At 62.9% G+C, this 16,408-nt stretch overlaps 1 protein-coding gene across 9 annotated transcripts in view; it reads left to right on the forward strand.

Moving 5' to 3' along the window:
- The window catches only part of MROH1 (maestro heat like repeat family member 1), a 67,144-nt gene extending 50,824 nt beyond the window's left edge, over window positions 1–16,320 (forward strand). For 7 of the 9 annotated variants that reach the window (XM_061172022.1, XM_061172026.1, XM_061172021.1 and 4 more), the window contains 13 exons: window positions 470–622; window positions 6,379–6,533; window positions 9,481–9,646; window positions 10,259–10,455; window positions 13,255–13,392; window positions 13,759–13,873; window positions 14,189–14,335; window positions 14,531–14,719; window positions 14,896–15,051; window positions 15,130–15,264; window positions 15,351–15,453; window positions 15,529–15,594; window positions 16,041–16,320. In XM_061172022.1, coding sequence (XP_061028005.1) covers window positions 470–622; window positions 6,379–6,533; window positions 9,481–9,646; window positions 10,259–10,455; window positions 13,255–13,392; window positions 13,759–13,873; window positions 14,189–14,335; window positions 14,531–14,719; window positions 14,896–15,051; window positions 15,130–15,264; window positions 15,351–15,453; window positions 15,529–15,594; window positions 16,041–16,126 — 1,806 coding nt within the window. In that variant the 3' untranslated portion in view covers window positions 16,127–16,320. Of the gene's footprint in view, window positions 1–469; window positions 623–6,378; window positions 6,534–9,480; window positions 9,647–10,258; window positions 10,456–13,254; window positions 13,393–13,758; window positions 13,874–14,188; window positions 14,336–14,530; window positions 14,720–14,895; window positions 15,052–15,129; window positions 15,265–15,350; window positions 15,454–15,528; window positions 15,595–16,040 lie in introns of those variants that run through there. The other 2 variants (XM_061172028.1, XR_009697695.1) reach the window with 2 other exon arrangements.
- Window positions 16,321–16,408: the final 88 nt, after the last annotated feature.

Below are 16,408 nucleotides of genomic sequence, written 5' to 3' on the forward strand. Positions count from 1 at the left end.
CATAGAGTCTTGGTGGCCAGGCCGTCCAGGGTAGAACATGCCACCATCTGCCCTTGACTCTCTGTATTCTAGAGAGTTCTAGAGAGGCTGCACCACCAGGGCCACTCCCAGCCCACCCCACTGGGCAGGAGGAGCCTCAGGGAGGGCACACTGACCTGGGCCCTTCAGCTGCCCAGGGACCCCCCCTTCCAGGGGCCTGGGCCTGGAGGCCCTGGAGGCTGCCTCCCGGACCCGGCCAGGCTTCAGTCTGGGGATGGGGGCTCCTGTGCATGGGCCACCCCACCCTTGCACCGGCAGGAGCTCCCGAAGGCTTACAGGGCTTGCAAGAGGGTGGGAAAGGCTGGAGGAGGGATTTGAGAGGCGGAAATGTTGTCAGCCCTTCCCCGGAAGCTCGAGCCCCTGGGATGTTTCGCCTGGAAGGTGTGCTGACCCTGTGCTCTCAGTCTTCCTGACGCAACTGTCCTCCTAGATTATTGGCAAGCGCCTCCCGCCAGATCAACTCATCAGCCTCTTGCTAACCCTGTTTGAGGGCCTGGGAGACCCCGACAAGAACTGCTCCCGAGCCGCTACGGTGATAATCAACTGCCTGCTGAAGGAGCGGGCCAACGTGCTCCTGGAGAAGGTGGGGCCGGGCGAGGCTGGGGCGGGGATTGGCAGGGGCCGGGCATGGGCGTGGCCAGGGCCGGGGCGGGGCTCGTCAGGGGCCGGGTGTGGGCGTGGTCTTGTCTGGGACAGGCCAAGAGTGTGGGTGGGCGGGGCTGGGTAACTTGGGGCGCCCCACCCCACTCCCTCACCCCCAACCCCTGCTCTGTGGAGGTTTGGCCCTCAGTGCTCTGCTCCTTTTCCCTGTGGGCCTGATTTGGACAAATCTTTCTCTTCTCTTTGAAGACAGAATTAAGTGAAAGTAACTGCGGAGAACTTAAGGGTAGAAAAGGCAATTGAGAGGGAAATGCCAGTGCCAGGGGCTATCACTTGGCACCGAGCCAGCCCTGGCTGAGCTCCCTGCTCACGTTGCTGGTGAAGACGCAGGTCCAGAGGGTCCCCAGGTGCCTGCACAGAGGGTTCCGCGGCGGGTCTGGCCCAGAGCAGAGGTGCCCGGGACACTCAGGTGCTGCCCTGCCCATCGCCTCTGAGTCCTTCTGGCCGTGAGCTCATGTGGCTGTCCACATAGTTCCCAGACATGCATTGGCAGCCACCATGACAGACGTGCCCAGGTCCTCATAGGTGTAGGTCTGAGGCAAGCTCCAAGGGTCAGGGGATTTCTAGAATGCGTGTCCGTGAATCCTGGAGAGCCAATGGCCTGGCAGGTAGGGTCCCATGTGCCTAGAGGGAGAGTTAAGCTCCCCATTAAAGTGAAGCATAGCAGCAGAAAAGGGGGTTTGTCCTAAGCGCATGGCCTTGGGGGGTCGCACAGGCAGGAGCAGAGGGCCTACCGACTCCAGAGTCCCTTATACCCCAGCAGACGCCCTGCAGCACAGAGCGTGCCTCGGCTCGCACCTTATGTAGAGGGGCCTCGTGTCTGCCCCACATGGCGGTAGCCTGGGAGCCGGCGCGTCTCCCGGCCTGGCCCGAGCACTGCTCCTTCCCGCTGTGAGGGCCACGTCACTCACCCACCCACCTCCGTGAGCGCTTGGGCAGTTCCCAGCCTGAGCACCGAGAGTGCTGCCAGAGTGCGGGTCCTTCGGACCTGAGGGTACATTTTGGTTGGAGACACACCCAGGAGAGCGATTGGGGCCTGCAGGAGAGGCCCCCGTGCAGCTGTCCCAGGGCTGTCAGATGGCGCTCCAGGCCGTTCAGCTCCCACCAGCACCGCCTGCAGCTCCCACATGCCACGCCCCTGCCAACGCCGTTTCTGTCCTTTCCAGTGGGTGTGTAACGGCTTCATGGTCGAGTTTTGTTTGCGTTTCTCTGGTGGCTTATGAAGTGGAACACTTTTGCACATTTCCTGGCTATTCAGACGTCCTCTTCTGTGAGGATCCCAGTCTTGCCCATTTTTCTTCTGGATTGTCTGTGCTTTTCTTATTGATTTGCAGACGTACTTTGTATATTCTGGATACAGGTCCTGTATTGGATGGATATATCACAAATATCATCCCAGGGAGGGAGGGAGGAGCAGGAGTTGCCGGCGGAGGGGCCGCACGCCAAGGCAGCAGTGTGTGGTGTGGTGCCTGGAGGGGAACATGTGCCATCGTGACCACTCCTCCTGGGAGTGGAAGGGGGCTGGGGAAGGAGGAGGGAGGCGCAGGGCACAGCAGTGAGTCCTAGTCGGGGTTTGATGGGCCAAGGTTTGGATCTTATTTTGCATTCAGTGGGGCTTCCAGGTCAGATTGGAGTGGTAGAAAGGTGCCCTGGTGGCTCTGTGTGGGGGGAGGGGACAGACCAGGCCGCAGGCAGTGGCCACTGGTGGTCCTGGTGTGTGTATATACACGGCACATTTTGTTTGCTTGTTCATCTGTGGATGGACACTTGGGCTGCTTTCACCTCTTGGCTACTGTGAATAATGCTGCTATGAACATGGGTGTAATACATATCTCTTCAAGATCCTGTTTTCTTTTGGGTAAATACCCAGAAGTGGATTTGCAGGGTCATATGGTAGTCCTATTTTGAATTTTTTGAGGAACTGCCATACTGTTTTCCTTAGTGGCTGCACCAGTTTACATTTCCACCAACAGCACACAGGGGTTCCAATTTCTCCACATCCTCACCAGTACTTGTTAATACCTGTTTTCTTTTTTTTAATGTTTTATATGTGTATATATATATATTTTACATAACGGAAGTTCTTTAGGAATGGACATTTTCCCCTAAGCCTCAGAAGTACAATATGGCATATTATTTTAACTAGCTAAGAGAGGAAATTAACAGACCTCTATAATTATTAATATTGGTAACATTCTTTCATTTAATATTTTTGTATATCAAGTGTCTCTATGTTAACTTGTATTCTGTTTCTCTAATCATGGTTTCCTTTAAATACCTGTTTTTTTGATAGTAGCCACCCTGATGGGTGTGAGGTGGTATGTCATGTTGGTTTTGATTTGCACTTCCCACATAATTAGTGTTGTCGAGCATCTTTTGATATGCTTGTTGGCCATTTGTGTGTCTTCTTTGGAGAAGTTTGCGTCCTTTGCCCATTTTTAAATCAGGTTATTTGATTTTTTTGTTGTTGTTGAATTGTAGGAGTTCTTTATATATTCTGGATATTAACCCATTATCGGATATATGATTTGCAGATATTTTTCCCATTCCATAGGTTGTCTTTTCACACTCTTGACTGTGTCCTTTGATGTATAAAAGTTTTAAAGTTTGATATAGTTCCACATGCCTGTGTTTGCTTTTGTTGCCTGTGCTTTGGGCGTCACATCCAAGAAATCATTGCCAAGCCTAATGTCCTGAAGATTTCCCCCTGTTTTCTTCTAGGAGTTCCTTAATAGTTTCGGGTCCCACCCGTCCTTGATAAATCCAGGTGCCTCTCCCTGGGCCCAACACACCGAGCCTGCTCCTGGCCTCTCAGGGAGCTGCTGGGCTGTCTCCTCCTGGCTCAGGCTCCCAGACACACTCAGCACACCCACCCCGGGTGCTGTGTTCCTGACTTACACCTTCAGCCTGTCTGCAACGTGCCACCTCTGTCTCATGTGACATGGCCACTGGCATCAGTACCCATGGGAGCCGTGGCGGGCCACCGTTTTCTTTCCTACCCTGAGAGCCTGGCAGGGGGACCCACTAGAGACACCTGGACACTGTTGGACTTTGAGTTTGTCTGACGCTAAATCAGAAAACGTGGTCCTAGCAGGTGACCCGTGACCGGGCCGAGCCCCTCTGCCAGCAAAGCCAGGCTGGTCAGGTGGAGGGCGGGACGGGCATGCCGGGAAAGACCAGAGCCCTCTCAGTAAACAGCGGGCATGGGAAGTGAAGCCGCTGCTGCAGAGACGCCCGGCAGGCGGTAAACACAGAGGCGCCGCCCAACCCGGCAGCTCCACTCCTAGGCGTGTACCCGGGAGAGGCGGGCCCATGCCCGTGGGAACCTGTACGGACACGCGCCTGGCAGCCCAACCATGGCAACAGCGCAGACGCCCATCAGTTAGCAGCTGGATCTGTCCGTTCAGTGCAGCACTACTCAGCAGCGGGACGGAGTGACGGGCTGATTCCTGCCGCAGCATGGAGGAGCCTGGAAAACGCTTGGCAAAGTGAAAGAAACTGGTCACAAAAGGCCCCGTAGAGTGGGATTGCATTTCTCTGAAATGTTCAGAAGAGGCAAATCCAGACACAGAAAGTGGATTCGTGGCTGCCAGGGGTGGGGCGGGGGAACTGGGGAGTGACTGCTCGTGGAAGTGAGGTTTCTTTTCGGGTGATGGAAATATTCTAAAGTTGATGGCTGCACAACGCTGTGAATATACGAAACACCACTGACTTGTACACTTAAAATGGGCGAGGTATGTGGTGTGCAATTATAGCTCCGTGAGGCTATTGTGAGGAAACAGTCTAGACCAGGTGTGAGGGAAGGTTAAAGGGCCCCCGCGGGGCTTGCCACCAAGAGGCGCGGGAGCAGGGCTGGTGAAGGTAAGTCTGGAGCAGCCCCGCAGGCCTAGGGTGCGGCCCCTGCTCACCAGTCCTGGGAAGCCTAGAACCCGGTGCCGATGCAGCCCCAGAGCCCGCCACGCCTGAGCGCCTGGGCGCTGCCATCACGGTTCGCAAGAAGCAGATTCAAGCTGCTCACAGGCGCCAACGGGTACAGCTGCTGAAAAGAAAAGAATATGCAACAGCAAAGACGACATTAGAGAAGAAGATAGATAAGCCCAGTGAAACAATTAGGAATAAAGCTCTGCCAAGACAAGCCACAGAAAGAGTACCAACATCCAAGAAAGCAAAGTGAGAAAGGGGAAAACATATACATAAGAGATTCGACATACGATGAAGCATATCTACGGGCCACTATGGTCCAATGCACCTGAGAACCTGGGGTGACGGGGACAGGCTTCCGCAGGAAGGCCGCTCTCACCGGCGTCTGTGCAGGAGCCACACAAGTGCCTGAGTCCGCCAGGCCTGCACATCTTCAGGGGACCAGTGCCCCTTGTGGCCAAGAAAGCCCAGGAGACTGGAGAGGAGCCGTGCCCCTCGCCCCGTTTCAGCGGCAGCCGTGGCCTGGAAGATCCCAGCGCGTCTGTCTGCGAACGTCGCTGCGCCCACAGCTAACGGGCGGCACCGGCCCAGCGGCTGCGAAGGCTGCTCCACCAAAGCACCACCTTCCCGCCCAGGTCCCCAGGCAGGAACACGGGGAGGCTATTTAGCGTGGCGGCCTGTCTTGTCAGGGAGACGCAGCTGGGCCGGCCGAGGGTCTGGGCAGGCGGGCGGGGGCAAAGCAAAGAGGTTCAGGTCCTTAGAAGGAGGTGCGGATGCCTGTGAGTTGGGCTATCAACCTTCTGGACTCGAGGTCATAAAAAGAAGACAGCCTCATTATGCTTACAAGTCCTTTGAGAAATGGCGGCGGCAGTGCCTCTCCCTGAGGCCCAGGCGGGGGCTCTGGCCCGGCCCAGGCAGCACTGGATGTGCAGCGCCGCCTCCCCTGCCGAGGGCCACGCCCCGTGCCCCCGCACCGTCCCTTCCCGCTGCTCCTGCGGCCCAGGCCCCCGGGTGGGTTCCTCACCAGCCCTGCCCAGGAGCCCAGGGTTGGCGGAGCCCACGGACTGCCAGCTGCCCGTCCCGGGGACCGTGTCCCTGGGGCCGTGTCCAGTGCTCTGTCATCAGCTTTCACCTTGCACCAGGGTGCTTCCCAGCTGCGCAGCCCAGACCGTGGTGGGCGGCACCCCCGTGGCGCGGGGCCCACGATGGCAACCGTGCCCTGGTTGCCCGTCTGCGGCCTCTGCAGCAGCTGCAGCCCATGAAGCCTGCCTGAGGCTGCCGGCCCTCTCCCAGCCCAGCCGTGGCCTCAGTCTGGGCACAGGGCTCCACGCCCCTGTCCCTGTTCCAGCACACTGCACGGGAGGTGGTGTGGGAGCAGCGCAGCCTGCGTGTGTCCTGCCTCCAGGGACAGGCTGGGTCCCCCTGTTAGCCTCAGCGCGCACCCCGGTGGCCTTCCCCTCCCGCCCTGCCCTGCACACGCCTGTGTGTGTCTCAGCGCCTCCTCCAGGCAGGCCCCTCTTGGGTCCCCGTCGCTTCCCGTGTGGAATGTGGGATTGGCTCCCTCGGCCCCGAGGGCTCTGGGCTCCTGCTCTCCATCGGGCGCCGGCAGCAGGGAGCTCTGATCTCACAGGACTTCCCTCCCCTCCCCTCGGCCAGCCAGCCTCCCCGGGGCCCCTGCGCCCTGGCCATGGGGGACTGGCCCCTGGTGTGGGTGTGTCCCCGCTGCAGGCCTCACCGCGGCTGCTTGCCCGCCCGCAGGTGCCCGAGATCGTGAGCGTGCTGCGCTCCAAGCTGCAGGAGACCCACGGGGAGCACGTCCTGCAGGCCGCACAGCACAGCGTGTACGTCCTGGCGGCCCGGCACCACGCCGCCGTGGTGTCCAGCCTTCTGGGCAGCCCCCTGCCCTTTGACAGGTACGTGGTGCCCACTAGCCTGCGGGGGTGGACGGGGCTCCAGCCACCTGGGCTCCACGTTCCGGGCTCACTCCCACCCTGGTGTGGTGTTCACGGGCCCCAGCCCCTCTGCGTGGGAGCCTGGAGACCCCGGCCCCGGACTGGGTGGAGACAGGCTCACTCTCATGGGCTGTGCTGGCCAGTCCTCAGGGCTGGTTCTCCGGAGGGCGTCCACCATCATCTGTGAGCAGACCCCTGGGGCCAGGCCCCCTCCTGGGTGGGGGAGATTCGTGGGGGGAAGGGGGGATTCGTGGTTGCCAGGGGCGGGGCGAAGTATGGGAGCTCTGATCCATCCCACACTTGCACCCCAGCCCCCGAGTGCCATCAGTGACCCTCAAGTTGCCAACCTCGGGCTCTCAGGGCAGGACTTCTCCGCGCCAGGGCCTGTGCCCAGCCCTGTCTGTGTACCACAGCCCCTGGGGTCCCCTCCCCTCCTGCGCCGAGGCCTCCAGGTGGCCGTTGCTGTGGTCCCAGCGCTTCCAGAGCTCAGGGCCCGCTGCTCCTGCCTTTGCTGTCCACGGCCTGGGTGGAGGCCGGCACCCGTGGCCTCCTGGGGGCCCCCGTGCGGGGGGCCTGCTCTCACTTAGATGCCGGCGCCGCTCGGGGCCCCCGGTTCTAACGTGTGCGGCTTCTCCCCAGGTCACGTCTGTCAGCGTTTGCCGCTGTCGCCTCTCCTGGCCCGTCACTGTCAGCCTTTCTTTGCCCTCGCAGTTTAGGTGTGTTCCTTTTCCAGGGTAAACAGACGCTCTCGGTTGCTGACGTAGTTGGGGTTAAACCCACTGTCTTATTTTTTGTCTTCTCTTGGTCTTTTTTCTTTATCTTCTTCATTGTCCTTTTTAGATTGACAGGGTCTTTTTTACGATTTCATCTTCCAATCAATTAGTTTGGAAGTTGCACACTCTGTGCTCTCCAATGGTGGCCCTGAGAACGACCGCGTGGGCACAGCGTCCCTGGGCAGTGCAGGCCTCTGCAGGGGCGGTCCCCCGCCCTGCCCGTCATTGTCATGGCTGCTCTGTGCAGGCAGTGTGTCTGCCCACGCACCCGCCCCTCGGCTCTGCGTCCCTGCCTTTCACGGGTGCAGCTCACGCGGAAGAGCAGGCACACTGCCGCCGGCCCTGGGGGACCTCAGCCGCGCGCAGAGGGAGACGGGGCAGGCATCCAGCCCCCGCTAGGCTCCGTGCCCGCTCGGTCAAAACTCCCTGAAAGGTCGCCGCTGTCTGACTGCTGTTGCCAGAGGTGTGTTTTGCCTGATCTTGAACGTGGTGTCAGTGGAGCCCTCTGGACTTTCTCCTGCTTCTTTTGCTGTCCTCGGGGTGCAGGGCGCTGCTGTCCCTCCTTTCCTGCTGTGCCAGCGCTTTGCGTGTTCATAGGAGCGGGGTCGTCAGGGCGGGGTGGGCACAGTGCGGCCAGGGCCGAATCTGCCCACCACCTGCTGCCTCTGAGCCAACGATGGGCTTTACACTTATAAACGGTTGGGGAAAAGTCAAAAGAATTATATTTCATGTCCGGAAAGTCATGTGCAACTGGAATGTCCGTGTCCGTGGCGGCGTTCTGGGAGCGAGCACACCTTCGCTTCCTCGTCCGTGCCCGTGGCTGCCGTCGCCGCGTCACAGCAGAGCTGCCTGGTGTGCAGAGACCGGGCGGCGAAGGGCCCTGGCGCCCTCCCACTGGAGTGCACTCTCCAGAGCCCCGTGCGGCTCCTGGGGGCGACAAGCCCCACTTCTGTGCATCTGAACACGCATTTATTCAGCTGTCCTTCTCGGAGGTTGTTTGCCAGAGTCTGGGACTCGAGCTGGGCGCATGCTTTCTTGGAGTCTGTGTAAGAGGACGTGTCCTTTTCTGGCTCCTGTGAGTCCAGGTGGTGCCGAGGTCGCGAGGGACACGCACCAGGCGCCCCTTGTCTATGGCGCTCTGCACCTTTGGGGGGTGGGGGGCGTGGGTGTCCATTCCTTGTCCCGCCAGGCGGCTGCCAGGCTTCCTGAGCCTGTGAGCTGGTGTCTGTCATCAGCTCTGACCGGTTTTCAGCCCTCTTCTTCAGACACTCTCTCGAATGTCTGCCAGACCTTTTCGTCCCACCCGCTACATGTCTGGTTCTGAATTTCCGCCGTGATTGTTCTCTGCTGGGTTCTGGGTAACTCCCTCCGTTTATCTTCCAGCTCATTGTTTCTCTCTCCTGCTGTATCCAGGCTGGTGCCAAATATGTCACTGAGTGCAGAGTTAGGTGTCTCAATTCTTTTTTTTTCTTTTGTCTTTTTGGCCACACCACGTAGCGTGTGGGATCTAGTCCCCCGACCAGGGATCGAACCCCGGGCCCCCTGCGTTGGGAGCGCAGAGTCTTGACCACTGGACCACCAGGGAAGTCCCTGTGTCTCATTTCTAAAGGGCTGTTGGTTGGCTTCCAAATGTGCTCCATTTTTAGAATTTCCGGGTCCGGTTAGATATCTGGAGTCTGTCACTTCTCTCTGTAAACGTGTGACGCACAGCCGCCTCCCCGTGCGTCTGAGCACCCGGGGTCTGCAGGCTGCTCGGGCCTCCTGCAGCCTCCGCCTGACCTCACTCACATGCCTGCCTGCCTTGGCCACGTGCTGCTCATTGCGGGAAAAGTGACTTGTAGGTGCCCCCGAGGCCTGGGGTGGCACTGCCCCCTCCAAGGAAGCCCAGCGTCTGCTTCTGGCAGCGCCCAGGGGATGCCTCCTCTCCCTGCCCCCGTACCAGTGAGATCTTCTGCCCTTTATTGCCAGCTCTGCTCACCCCCGGGCCGCCTGATTACAGGCCACTGGGTCAGAGGAAGGGGTGAGTTTGGGTCTGAGGTCAGGGTGCCACTCGTGGCCTGGCTGGAGCTGAGGCTGGTGGGCACGACAGGGGCCGGCAGTGGCCTCGGGGTGACCATCCTCCTGCCCCGCTCCAGCCACACCTGCAGCCTGTGGAGGGCGCTGGCCGTGGAGCCCGGCCTCGCCACACAGGTCCTGGGGCTGCTCCTGGAGAAGATGAGCAGGGACGTGCCGTTCAAGGAGAGCCGGGCCTTCCTGCTGAGCAGCGCGCCCGACCGCGTGGCCACCCTGCCGCCCCTTGCGGTGAGTGGGCTCTGGGGCGGCACGTCTGGCCCATCCTCCCTTCCCCCTGCTGGTCCAGGAGGCTGGTAAGGGGCCGCGTGGCCGCTGCGGGAGGGCCCCTCTGGGGGCCTGGGTGGCACCCCGCAGGCACCTGGCGGCTGACTGGGGCACCGGAGCAGGCGAGCTTGGAGCCCAGGCTTGTAAAGGCCCCGCAGGTGTTGGTCCCCAAGGGAGCGCACTCTGTTTCATCCTGCGGAAAAAAAATAAACCCAGCTTGGCAACGTTTCCACAGTAAAGCAGCTGTGAGAGTTTCCTCCTCCTCCTGCTAAAGCACCGAGAGCAGATGCTGGGAGCCCGTCCCCCGGCAGCCACACTGCCCTGGGCCTGCCTCCTGCCCCCGAGGGCCAAGCTGGGCAGGGCTGAGCTCCTCGTCCCACCCACCCAGCCGCCCCTCAGGCGCCTCCTCCTCCTCCCAGGGCCCAAGACCTCTGGGGACATGGGGTACCTGCTAAGGAAGTGGGGCTTCAGGCTAGTTTGGGTGCTGGGGTGCAGGGTCCAGCCTTCGCTGTGGCCGGCCTCGTTAGACCTGGCCCGGGGCGGGGAGGGCTGAGGCTGAGGTGGCACCGTCCCCAGGCCACCTGTGCGCTGTACGAGGTCGCGTCTGCCCCGGCGTCTGGGCCGGCGGTGCTGGAGCTCTACCCCCAGCTGTTTGCGGCGCTGCTGCTGCGGGTCAGCTGCACCGTGGGTGTCCAGCTGCCCAGGAACCTGCAGGCCAAGGAGAGGAAGAGTGCCAGCTCAGGCCTGGCCTCGCGGAGCCTCGAGCCCTGCAGGTAAGCGGGCCCCACCTTGTGGCCCTGGCACCCTCGTCTGTGGGCTGCTGTCCCTGCTGGGAGTGCAGCTTCCCTGGGCTGCAGGAGGGATAGGGACAGTCGGGGCGGGGCTTCCTGGGGACATCAGACGGGTCGTGAACTGCGCCTTCTGTGGGAGGGCGGAGCGTGAGGAATGCTTGGGTACGGCAGGGTCTGCGTGAGCCCACTCTGTGTTTGCAACCTCAGTCTTCAGCTCCAAGTTCCGGCTCTTCCTACACTTGACTGGGGCCCCCCACCTTCGGACAGAAACTCTGCAGCAGCCTCCCTGCCTCCCCTGAGCGGCCTCTCACCTGGGTTGGCCCCGGCCCCCAGCCCTGTTGGGGAGGGCCCAGCTGCCACACGGGTGATGCCGGGTTGGCTCAGAGCCAGGCCCCTGGTGCCACTGGCCTATGCGGGCACCTTCCCCTTGCCTCTCGTTGGGGTTTCGGGCCCTGGGTCCTGGGGCAGGAGCCTGGGGACGGCGGGGTGGAGCTGTTTCCGCTCCTGGGGACATTCCTGGTCCCCCTGGTAACTCTTCAGGGCTCCAGACAGCTGTCTGGGGCCACAGGATGAGCAGAGGAAGCTGACGCCCCAGGGCCACCGGAGCCTGAGTGGCTGTCAGCCTGGCCGCCTCCCCACCCTTCCCCAGTGTCTGGCTGGGGACACCCGAGGGACAGTCAGCTCGCCCCGCCCCACTGCGGGGCCGCCCCACTGCAGAACTGACGCGTCCACTCCAGCGAAGGCCGTGTGTCAGGCCTGGCCTGACTGCGCAGACCCGGTGGAAATGTGAACGGCCCAGCGGACGTGGCCCAAGCAACCCCGGGCCTAGCACACCGGCTCCAGCGCCGTGGTCTGAGCTGTGGGGCCTACAGCCCCATGGCCCAAATAGGGGTTCTGGGGGGGCCACCCCTGAGCCGGGATGTGTGCAGTGCCGGGCACAGGCCTCGGCTCTGACGGAGGCCACTAGCCAGCAAGTCAGACCCTTGCAAACGCCACACCCCCAGAAAGCCTGGGCAGTAGGGCGAGCAGGCAGGGGAGGCACCTCATCTGAATTGTCGACCTGCTCCTCGGCCAGACCTGCCCCTCACCACTGCCCGTTCGCTGCAGCCAGGTGGCACCTCTTCTGGGCCTTGAGGCGTGGAGCCAGGGTCAGAGCTGCTGGGCCCTAGCTGTGGCCCAGCCCTGCCCACACCGTGCGAGACTCCTTGGCGGGCACCGTGGGCATCTGCCCGGTGACCGCGTGGCTGGAATGGTTTTCTGTGCCTGCAGTCAGTGTGGGCGCCCCACATCCAGGGGCCCCCCAGTGTCTGGGCCTCCGCTGGGATTGCAGAGCTCCTGTGACAGTGGGAGCCACCTTCTAGTGTCTTCCCTGGGGCCGGGACCCAGCTGGGTATAGTCTGTGGACACACAGCCAGGGAGCCTGTCCAGCTGTCGTGGACACCAGACCCCCCCACCCCCCACCAGGGGCATCCCCACAGCCCTCATTCCACCCCGGGATGGCCGTGAGGAAGGAGCTGGGCTGAGGTGGGGGCAGTGGGTTGTGTGCACACTGCTGGGCTCGGAGGAGTCTACCAGCATCTGCTTCCTGGGCTGCCAGGACCCCTGGACCAGGACCAGTCACGGGGCCTCCAAAAGCACGTCAGATTCCCCCGCACTCACCCCGCCCCTCCCCAGATGTGAGGCCTGTACTGTGCAGCTGGCAAGACCTGGCCCTCACGCTCCAAGCGCCTAGGCCCCTGGCTGCCCCTGCACCCTCGCAGCTGAGCCATCGAGGTCACAGGAAGACCCCGTGCAGCTGACGCCTGACAGCCCCATGGAGGGTCCAGCGCACTGCCCTGGGGGTGGGCACGTGCCCTTGGGCCAGGAGCCCCAGGGACGGCTCCTACATTGACGCGCACTCACGTCTGAGGGCCCACGCGGGGCCTGACACGTGAGGCGGTCGATGTCAGGAGAGAGGGGATCAGCACAGGGGTGGGGGCTGCGGCCCTGAGGCCCTCCCTGTGCGGCCCTGGGGACCCTGATGTGCTGTCTCTCCGGGCCGCAGGCTATGGTGTGAGTCTCTGCCAGGTCCATGTTGGGCCAGCACTGCTGTCCCCAGTCCTGTCTGTGGGGTGCTGCCCCTGCTGCCTGCTCACTGGCAGCCCCGCACCCTCTGCCTGAGCTGGGGAAAGGTTCATCAAACGAGGGGGCTGGATGCGCAATTCCAGCTGGTTTCTGCCTCCTTGGGCCCCTCCTACAGGAGAGAGGGCCAGCTGGGCGTGGCAGACGGAGCTGCCTGGCCCAGGCAGGAGTCAGACCCTGATTTGCCTTTTGAGTTCATTTTTATGAAGAGTTTTCTCCGTTTTCTTTTTCATGTTTTTTTTTTTTTTTAATTAAATGAAGGTCTTTAAGGCAGGTGAAAAGAGCAGCTGATTGTTACCCTAAAATTAATCTGAGGGCCTTGCCTGCTCCAGAGGGCCTTGGGGACACTACCTGCAGAGCCCCCAACTGCCCCTCATGGGGGTTAGGGAGACAGGAGCAGTCTGCCTGAGACCAGAGGGTCCACAGTGGTGCCCAGATGAGGGGGAGGGGAGAGCCCAGAGCCTGCGCCCCATAGGATGTTGCTGGTAGGGAGCAGGCTGGGTAGCCCCGGGACGTGTCTGCCAACGGCACAGAGGGAGGGGTGTGGGGGTGGGTGGGTGTGTGTGTGTGTGTGTGTGTGTGTGCACGCGTGCGTGTCTGCGCGTGCGGGGTGCAGAGCTGGGAGCCCTGCCAGCCACAGCCACACCCGCGTCTCCGCAGCTCCGCAGTGGATGCGCTGCAGGCTGTGCTTCTCCGAGGTGGCAACGATGATGTGGTGCAGCACATGGAGCTGGAGGGGGGCTGGCAGCTGCTCAGGACCTCGGCCGGGCACGAGGAGGGGGTCACCCGGCTGGCCAGGTGAGCAGGCCGGGCCCGCGCACCCCAGCTCTGGTGCTGGCTGGGCTCTAACAGGCCAGGTCCTGTTCAGGTACCATCCGGGGGCCCCCAGTGGCACCTGGGAGGGGCCCAGCATGAGGAGCAGGTGCGTGGGGGCAGCGGGGAGGCCGTGAAGGCAGCTGTGGTCTCTAGGCGCGACGGGCTGGGAGGGGCGCGTCTGGAGGGGGAGGACGTGCAGGGCCCGGCAGCCGGGTGGGGGGCTCACGGGCTGGAGGGCGCAGACAGTGCAGGTTGGGAGGCAGAAGTGCCCCCAGGCCCACATGGGAGTGGGACGTGCTCGGGGGAGGCCCGAGGCCCCAGCCCTGCCCAGTGTAGCCTCCTTCCCAGCGCCATGGCCAAGTTCGCGGGCCCCCGGCTGCCCCTGATGATGAAGGCGCTCTTCGCCACACAGAGCAGTGTGTACGAGATCCAGAGGGTCAGCTCCACAGCCTTCCTGGCCGAGGTAGGAGCCACGTGCTCTGGATCACGAATAGGGGCCTGGCGGGGCAGCGGGGAGCCCTCCCCCACAGGCAGGCTCAGGCCTCCCCCTGGGAAACCTGCCCCAGGCCATGGCAGCGGGGGCCAGGGTGGGGCTGGGTGAGGAGTTCCGGGGAGGCCAGGAGCCTAGGCTTGGCATACAGGCCTCAGCTGGCCTTTGCCACGTCCACGCCTCAAAGTGACCTGCGACTGGGAGGGCTGCCCAGTGCAGTGGTGGGGAGGGGGCGGGGTGAGCCTGGGGTTAGTGGGGCAAGGGTAGTCAGAGCACCTCTGCCCCCAGCTGCTTAGCAGCAACATGGTGAACGACCTGATGCTCCTGGAGTCCCTGCTGGACAACCTGCTGGCGCGGCAGAAGGACATGTGTGCCCGTGTGCGAAGGCTGGTGCTCCGGGGCTTGGCCAACATTGCCTCGGGCTCCCCGGATAAGGTGAGGGGCTGGCCAAGCCCTCTGGGGCCCTGTCCCCGGGAGAGAGACAGCAGAGCTGCAGCCAGTGAGGAGACCCAGGTGGACGCAGTGCAGGCGGTGGGCATGGGCATGGGCATGGAGATGGCACCGGGAGGGAGGGGGGCTGGGCCATTCCACGGCATGACCTAGGCACACAGGTGTGTGTGGCATCCCCAGGTACGGGCCCATGGCCCCCAACTCCTGACGGCCATGATCGGTGGGCTGGACGACGGTGATGACCCGCACAGCCTGGTGGCCCTGGAGGCCATGGTGGGCCTTGCGAGGCTGCTGGACCTGGTGGAGGCCTGGGACCTGCGCTCGGTGCTGCTGCACGTTGCCATCCGCATCCGGCCCTTCTTCGACAGTGTAGGCCCCGCCAGCCCCGCCCCTGGCCATGCCAGCCTGGCTCCTGCCCCTTCCTCTCCAAGCCCCGCGAGCCGTGTCACCACCGCACCCTCGGGGCCGGGCCCCGGGGTCGACGGATGGGCAGTTCTGGGGAGGGCCCCATGGGGTGACACCTGCCACCCACCACCCCGCCCCAGGAAAAGATGGAGTTCCGTTCTGCATCCATCCGCCTCTTCGGGCACCTCAACAAAGCCTGCCAGGGGGACTGCGAGGACGTCTTCCTGGAGCAGGTTGTTGGCGGGCTAGCGCCCCTGCTGCTGCACCTGCAGGACCCCCAGCCCCCAGTGGCTGCTGTGAGTAGCCAGGGGGGATGGGCAGGCCGGGCCGGACTCACTCACTCAGGGACTCAGGGCTCAGCCTGTGCCCTGCAGGCCTGCAGGTTCGCCTTGCGCATGTGCGGCCCCAACCTGGAGTGTGAGGAGCTGGCAGCCATCTTCCAGAAGCACCTGCAGGAGGGCCGGGGCCTGCACTTCGGAGAGTTCCTCAACACCACCTGCAAGCACCTGGTGAGGGGCGGGGCGGCAGGGCCGGGGCGGGGCCGGGGCGGGGCGGCAGGGCCGGGGCAGGCCCTGAGACTGAGGGCCTCTTGCAGATGCACCACTTCCCCGACCTGCTGGGCCGCTTGCTGAGCACCAGCCTGTTCTACTTCAAGAGCAGCTGGGAGGACATCCGCGCTGCAGCCCCCATGCTCACAGGTGAGGCTGCCCTGGGCCCCCCTCCCGCTCCCGCTGCCCGCCACGCGGACCCTGACCCCGCCCCCGCCCCCGCAGGGTTCCTGGTGCTGCACGTGGAGGCTGAGCGCCGGCCGCAGGTGGACCTGGAGCAGCTCCTGGCGGGTGAGCCCCAGTCCTGGGGGCCCCGCCCCCCACGGCGCGCTGGGCCGCGCTGACCCTGTGGGCACCAGGGGGGACTAAGTGATTTTCCTGGATTTCAAGGATTTTTTCCCTGTCACTGGTGACCTCATCGTCTCTAGTAATTCACGGAAACTTCTTAACTGTTCCAAAAGAGCTTAAAAAACACTAAAAAAGGAAAAACTATCTTTCCGTTGGCTCCTGAGCCCTCCCGGCAGAGGCCTGTCTTAGGAGGGCGGTGGGCGGGCGGCCCCCACGCACAGGGTGGGGTGTGAGCCTCGGGGTCCTGGCCCCCAGGCTCAGCGCGCCAAGAAAGGGGGGTTCAGCCTTAGCCGCAGCTGCGAGCGGGGTGTGGGCGGGCCCACGGGCTCAGACTTTTAGTTCTCGGAGGGCCACAGAGGAGCCCCCAGCAGCGGCTCCCTGTCCCCCAGCGCTCCAGCTCCTGCTCAAGGACCCGGCCCCCGCCGTGCGCGTGAAAGCTGCTGAGACTCTGGGCCGCCTGGTGAAGTTCGCCTGAGGCTCCCGTGGCAGCGCTGCCCCTACACGCAATACCGGCCTCGCCGGCCCGAACCGAACCTCCGAGATGGGGCCCTAAGGAGCCCCCTGCCCGAGGGGAGCCCCCGGGCCCACACGGCACGGGAGGGCTGGGGCCACGAGGGTGGGCAAGTCGCTGTCCCCCCCCTTGCCAATAAAGCCATTTGCTGCTCAGCAGGTGCCGCCATGACGTGGCCTCTCCTTCTGGGCAGGTCAGCAGGTTCTCTCCCCCGTTAGGCATCCTGACTCAGAGAAGGTCACGCCA

Source organism: Eubalaena glacialis, chromosome 17, assembly GCF_028564815.1.
Source record: "Eubalaena glacialis isolate mEubGla1 chromosome 17, mEubGla1.1.hap2.+ XY, whole genome shotgun sequence".
Taxonomy (NCBI): domain Eukaryota; kingdom Metazoa; phylum Chordata; class Mammalia; order Artiodactyla; family Balaenidae; genus Eubalaena; species Eubalaena glacialis.